General features: G+C 36.3%; 1 protein-coding gene across 1 annotated transcript; it reads left to right on the forward strand.

The window, feature by feature from the left end:
* Nucleotides 1–340: 340 nt before the first annotated feature.
* Nucleotides 341–7,308, forward strand: LOC307135995 (uncharacterized protein; the record flags this gene model as incomplete). The annotated part of the gene is made up of 9 exons (XM_079832740.1): nucleotides 341–349; nucleotides 2,902–2,955; nucleotides 3,098–3,336; nucleotides 5,263–5,462; nucleotides 5,546–5,654; nucleotides 5,901–6,172; nucleotides 6,318–6,526; nucleotides 6,659–6,818; nucleotides 7,026–7,308. 9 exons carry the CDS (start codon nucleotides 341–343, stop codon nucleotides 7,163–7,165), a joined length of 1,392 nt encoding a protein of 463 aa, XP_079688866.1. The 3' UTR covers nucleotides 7,166–7,308.
* Nucleotides 7,309–7,511: the final 203 nt, after the last annotated feature.

Below are 7,511 nucleotides of genomic sequence, written 5' to 3' on the forward strand. Positions count from 1 at the left end.
TGCTGGTATACTGGATTCTGCAGATGAGGTGCCAGCCAAAGAAGTCGAATATCCAGCTGAAGAGGTGCTGGTGGTGGAAACAGCTCCAGCTGCTGCAGGGCCACCATCTTCAACCTCTGTTCTCTGCTAACAGCACAGTTGGATGTGAGGTTTTCAGGTGTCTTTTCAAATTTGAAGTGCTTCCTCCTTTGGTGGAAAAAAAATTCTTGCAGATGTTGCATTTTGCCTCAGTGGCCGAAGTTGCCACAAAATGAGTCCAAACATCCCTTCTTTTTCTAGAGCTCATCATGATCTGTTTGAGTCTCTTCTCTGCTCTTCACCTTGTGCAAAACAACGGGGGATGGGATGGGTGTGAGCAATGAAGTGGGAAGCAGTGTCCTTATGGAAAAGGAAGGGCTTATCCGGAGTCTAGAATTTCTCGAAAAATCTGGTGTCTAAGTAACTTTCCTTGGTGACAGACCGACACACCCAGGTTCAAAAGTTTGTCCGGGAACAGAAACCAGACATTGACCACTTTTACGATGTATGGCATTTATGTAACCCAGATAGCATGTAGTAATCGGCCCGAGCTCGGCTGCCCCGCGGCGCCTGCGGCTCTGACTCGGCATCGGCGTGTGTTTACCGGGCCGATTCTGGCCCGCAGCTCGCTCTGGCACATGCAGTTTTGTTACGGCTGTAAAGCACTGGCCCGATTGCTGTTCATTGTAACTGGCCCGATTCTGGCTATAGAGATCTGGGCCACTTCTGTCAATGACTCGGCTTATGTTCAATCACTGATGGTTACATAATGAAGCAATAATTAACATAAAATTGTTTTAAAATTTACTTAATTTCCTGACAGGATCTGATAATGTGTTAGCTACTCATTTAATGTCATGAATTTGTACAAATCAAAATATCTAAGGTAAAACTTAATCAAAATGATAATAACAGTGATCGTTTTGCACAGAAGGATCAAATCTATTTAGTTGTAATAAAGCATGCAGGTCATTCTTTACGGTGTAATGCTTTTTAAACGTGCTAAATTATGCACGTGATCTCAGGTGACTCGTTCATCGTCACTTACAGTAGTGGGAGGGGTCTCAACTGTGGCGATTGTGGTTGTGTTTGGACGAAAACAAAACAATGGATTAAATACCACAAAATACGAATATGGTAAGAAAAAATTTGAAAACATTGATGCGCTTTTATTTCCAAGTATTCTATGAAGCAGACACGCTGAAAAGGACTAATGTTACAGACGTTAACAGCACGCGTGGGACTGCAGCTAACCCCATAACTGTTGCAGCTGCTAGCACGACTTTCTTGCATGGGAATTCGATGACCACGACCTAAATCAACCTAAAAAGTAATAGCAGTGCTCATTAATTAAAAAAGTTCTTTTAAAATTTGTTTTGAAAATTGTTACGATGGGCCATATGCAGATAAAACGGTTGCCATTCAGCGATTTGTTGTTGTTGTTGTTTTCTCTCAATGACGGCTTTAAAACGAACTCGGTAAGTGCCATATTATATTCTAACAGCTTGTGTTATTACCCATTTATTTAATATAAATATTTATTCAAGTTATAGGCCAACAGCATTTAGCTGAGCTTCGGCAAATTCAAATCTTGCGTAACAATGACGCATTTCCGTAGCCGTAGCTGATTGGATGACGGTCATTGAATGGACAATAAAAGGTGATGCTAAGAGATTCGGTTTCACAACAGTTTGACAACATTTCGACGTTGGATTTCAATCGCAAAGGTAAGGTTTTTGCTACTTGATATGCTGTTGATACTGACTTGCTATTTTAAAACATTGTGAATGCTAAATTTAGTTTAGTTTAGGTCAAGTATATATTATTTTAAGAAACCATGCTGAACAAATTATTTGAAGTAATAAAATAGTCCATATACTATATGGCTCTGTTAACAACACTACTAAAAGCCGTAAATGTTGTATTTCTGAGCTAACTTAAAGGAAATACGGTAGAGTGTTGACACTATGATTCTTGCTATTTTAAAACATTATTCACACTGTTAAATTGTAACTGTGTTTAACTTAAAAGTATTTTTAGGTCGTTATTTGGTAACACTTTACAATAAGGTTCATTTGTTAACATTACTTAATATATTAACTAACAATGAGCAATACATTTGTTAATCTTTGCTAACGTTAGTTAATACAAAATACAGCTGTTCATTATTTGTTCATGTTACTTCACATTGCATTAACTGATATTAACAAAACTTTTGTTTTGAATAATGCTTCAGTAAATGTTGAAATTATTATATTAACTAAGATTAATAAATGCTGTACAAGTGCAGTTCATTATTAGTATACAGTAGAATTTTGACTCTGTGAATAAGGTTTTAAAATAGTAAGTCATAATGTTAAACAGTAACATTGTAATTTTCATTGTATGTTGTACAGACTGTTTTAAATGGGTTCCAAACACTTATCCATTTTCATTTAGTTATAGTTTTACGTTGGTGTCAATTGGTTGGTTTATTGGCCTCTGTTAACAGTCCTGAAAATATCTGTAGAACAGATCCTGGTTTACGTATAAAAAGATGCAAATGTAGGTATAAAGAAAACAAAAGTACACATTTTGGGCAATTTACAGCACATCAGTTGATCTGCACAAAGACAAAAGAGTAATGTCAGTGTTTTATAATGAACATGTGAATAGGAATGATATTGTCTGAGGTGTTAATGGGCTATTGCAAGCCATGAACTGCTGGTACTGATCTTTCTTTCTTCTGGCTCTTTAAGTGTAAAAAGTGTAAGTCTGTAATGTATGTAAAGATGTAATTTAGTTGATTTCTGGTGTTTTCTGATCTCTATAAATGTATCTATGCAGTATATTGATTGTAACAAAATTAAACATTGTTTGTGTGCTTTTTGCTTTTTTTGACAGACCACAACAAGATCAGTGAAGTTGCCAAGCTCAGCACAGAAGAGGCCATCCTGTGTAAGTCATGTCTGAAAACTATGAGTTTTATACTGTAAATTCTAACATTCAAAAAAAGGCGAGGGCAAGTGTTGCTCAGATTCTAAAGTCTTTGCAAACTCCTAACTCTAAGGCTAGTGATGACACTCCTCATAATCAACAGATGTACACTAGTAAAAATGAATCCTCTGAAGATAATGACTTTGACAATATTGATGTGGTGGTGTCAGAAGACTCTGTTAATTTAGATGATTATGATGCAGTGATGTCGGAAGACTCTGTAAGTGATTCTGAGAATAGTGATGACTATTTTGAGGAAAGTCCTGATGAAGCTTTTAGAAACGCTCTAACTGACTGGGCTATAGACTTCAGAATCACAATGGTTGCATTAACAGCTCTTCTGTCAGTCTTGCGTAGTATGCATCCCAGCCTTCCAAAAGATGCTCGAACACTGCTTAAGACTAACACAATATATAGGATAGAACAAGTAGCAGGAGGCTCTTTCTATTATTTTGGTATTCTTAATGCATTGTCTGGAATGCTTGAAAAAATATTGCCCCAGTTACCAAACAGACACACACTGAGATTGCAGTTGAATTTTGATGGCATTCCGTTGCACAAGAGTTCAAATATGCAACTGTGGCCTATTTTAGGCTTATTACAAGGCATAGCCAAAAAGCCTTTTCTAATAGCAATATTTGGTGGCATTTCAAAACCAAAAATACTGGCAGAGTATTTAAAAAGCTTAATTGACGAAGTTAAGGTCCTGCAGTCAGGCTTTATTTTCAGAGGAAAGGAACTACTCCTAAAAATTAGTTCTGTAGTTTGTGATGCACCTGCTCGTGCATATGTTAAGGGAGTTAAATCTCATACAGGTTATTCGTCATGTGGTAAATGTGTACAGTCTGGTGTGTACATACAAAAGCGCATGACTTTCCCTGAGACTAATGCTGCCCTAAGAACGAATGAAACGTTCAGAAGCATGTGTGATGAAGACCACCACATAACTAGATCTCCATTTACTGAACTTGATATAAACATGGTATCATGTTTCCCTCATGATTATATGCATTTAGTCTGTCTTGGTGTGATGCGAAGGTTATTAGATCTATGGACAAGTGGTCCTCTCAAGACTCGTTTGCCATCACAGAAAGTAGTCAAATTATCTCAGAACTTACTCTCCATTAAAAATTATGTCCCATCAGAATTTGCTCGTAAACCAAGGTCGATTGAAGAAAAAAACAGGTGGAAGGCAACTGAACTAAGACAGTTTTTACTCTACACAGGATCAGTAGTTCTTCATGATGTTGTATGCACTCCTGTTTACAATAACTTTATGCTTCTCTCAGTTGCGATTTCAATTCTTATTGATCCAACCCTGTGTTCTGTAATGTGTGAATATGCAAAGGTATTACTAGTGGCTTTTGTGGAGCACTTTGTGAAGCTGTATGGCAAGGAATATGTGGTGTATAATGTGCATGGCCTTGTTCACTTAGCTGATGATGTGAAATGCCATGGTCCACTTGACCACATTTCTGCATTTCCATTCAAGAATTATTTAGGGCAGTTAAAAAGATTGGTCCGACGTCCATGTCATCCTGTTGCCCAGATTGTACGCAGGATATCTGAAATATCTAGTGGTGGTTCTAAGATCGACCCTTCCAAAAGTTATGTGCGAAAAGAGCTTTGTGATGGTCCTATTTTGCAGTTTGTTAATGGAGAAGTGAGACAGTATAAAGAAATATATTTCCCTGATTTTTGTCTAAAAATTTCAAAAGGCGATAACTGTGTCAGAATTGGTTCCAATATTGGGTTGGTACAGAACATCTATATTGAGAACAATGATGCTTACATCGTATTTGCTGAGTTTGAGTCCGTTCGTAGATTTTATGACTACCCAATTGATTCTTGCAGGCTTGGAGCTTATCTCGTATCTGATCTTTCTAAAGAATTTAGATGTGCCAAAATTGATGAGACGCTTAAAAAATATGTCATACTTCCTTTTCAAACCAAGTTTGCCTGTCTACCTTTACTACATTTAAATTGACAACAACAGCAGTTCAACTGTGTGTTGGTCTTAGGTTTTTTAATGTAGCATAGATATATTTAAACATAATTCACCAAAATCTCACATTCAGGTACAGGCTTGTGGAGTGTAACATAACAGTATTTTTGAAAATAGAAGGATTATTGTGCAATAATAAGCGGAATGACAGCTCAACTTGACTTGATTATTATTGTGTAAATTATTGTGTAATGTGAATAAAAATTGTGTAAAAATGTGTAAAATGCAACAAATTGCTCTTTTTTTTGTTTTGTTTTTTGAAGATTTTTTGGGAAAATGTTCCATATTGTGGAGTTCATCGAGTCATCTGAAGTGGAAGTTGTGCCATCTTCATGGGTGCAGAATGGTACCTGTGCTTGGCCGACTTACAAATCTGTGGCTAAGATCCAGAAGGCTGTAACACTCCATGGATCTCCTAATCGTACTTGGTCTGCCTTCAGGGTGCGAATTATTCACACCACAGGTACTAACATATTAAGAAAACTGTGACAATATTTCATGATTGTTACATTTTTGGGGAGGTTAACCACCATGTATGTTTTATAGACACGTATCAGGAAGCTCGGCTCAAACTTCCGCAAGCAACTCTGATGTCTGATTTGCAGACAGAAGATGATGATGATGATCGTCCAGCATACACAAAAAGAAAGAACAGGTTTGTTTGTATTTTAAGCATGTATTTTTACCACAGGTGTTTTTCATATAAACGGTGTAGTTAACCCCAAAATGAAAAGTCTGTTAGCGACAACAGAATGAGGGAATAGATGATTGCAGAACTTTCATTTTGGGTTAACTGTCTTATATGTAAATTGTACATATATTGCATTGATACATTATAATCTGCAAGTTTTGCTACGGCACTATTTTAACGTTGTTGTTTTTTCCTCATGTACACGATCAGGGGAAATAAAAGAAACCACTCTAGTGAGGATGATGACGATAATTACTTTGCAAGCAAGAGACTGGAAAAAACTGTCAGAATAGGGGACCGTTCAGAAGTTTTTGCAGCACCTCAAATACCGTCACCACCACGGACTATGGCAGAACCTCTGAGAACTCCATCCAGACACACAGATGGTATTGCAAGTCCTACCACCTCTAGGAATAATTTACGTCTATGTACCAGTGCAGCTGGAGATGGAGACAGAACATGTTGCAGTTCATCATGTGTTTGTAAGTATGAACTTCATTTTAAAGGCCTAATTCAACAAGGGATTTAAGATTTAACTGACTACCTACCAAAACACTATACAAAAAATATACAAAAAACAAGCTTCAAGTGCATGTACGCTTATTTATGTTTTTTGTTTTTTTGCAGCCCTGCTGACTGAAGTTTTAAAAGCACAAGAGGTCATCAAGCAACAACTTGCCATCATTCTGAAGAATCAGCAGAAACAGAACAGTGCTCAGTCGCAGAGTGATGAACTTCCAGACATCACCACATTCAACCTTCCTTTGTCAGATTTACCTGATCTGGAAAGGCTTGAAAATCAAATAAAGGATCAGCCAGAACAAATGAAGAAGTTGGTAAGATGAAGTCCTTGAATTTTTCACACAATGTGTCTTGTCTTGTATGTATTATAATCACATTGATACTCCGTTACTGTTGTATATTTATTTTGCCTGTAATACCGTTTCATTTTTTTTTTTTCTTCAAAGGTAACCTATTTAGGAACAATTGGTGGGTTTTCCACTAAAGAAGCTGTGTGGCGTATCCTGGGAAAGCTTTTGGCGAACTCCTTTGCTAAAAGAATTAACTGGAGTGGTGCAAACCAAAAAGTGGCATTTCGTGCATTGGCCCTCAGGACTATTGTAGTCAGTAAGTTGATTTGATATACATTCCAGTACATATAGGCTGCTATACATCTGTCGTGTACGATTACTTTCATATAATTGTTAATGTATTGTTAGTGTATTTTTTGCTTGTTTTTTTGTTGTTGTTTTTTTTACCAATATCTGTTCTTTGTTGCGCAAAATTGTGTAACTGTATAACTAACTATTTGTGAATATTGTTTGCCATTTACAGATGCAGTGAGGACAAATGCCCATACCAAGAGCTCCACTGATAAAGAGGTGGAAAGGTATATAACAAGATGGCTACAACTTGCTCCTGACAGAGATGGAGGAAGGAAGGAAAGAGCGAAGGCTAACGTGTTTAATGTGTAAATTACTTTGATCAATTCTTTTCTTTTTTTATATTTGTAATGACAGGTATAAAAATAGGTGTTTAAGTATTTCTTTCTTTTTTCTTTTTCTTTTTTTTTTTGCACTATTTTATTTATATGCGTGTTTTTTTAATTAGTATTATTGTGGGGGTTTTTTTTTAGATTACATTTTCTTGACAAATAGGTGTTTAAAGATAGTTCTTGATACCATTTTAGTTTACCATTACCATATAACACATATACCTTTTTTTTATTTTTTCAATATAATCTAGTTTAAGTATTTATTTATTTACAATAGGTGTTTTAAGATGTTTCTTCATACTTGTATAATTTTAAATATATATATC

The sequence above is a fragment of the Gobio gobio genome (assembly GCF_949357685.1).
Source record: "Gobio gobio genome assembly, chromosome: 1".
Lineage (NCBI taxonomy): Eukaryota > Metazoa > Chordata > Actinopteri > Cypriniformes > Gobionidae > Gobio > Gobio gobio.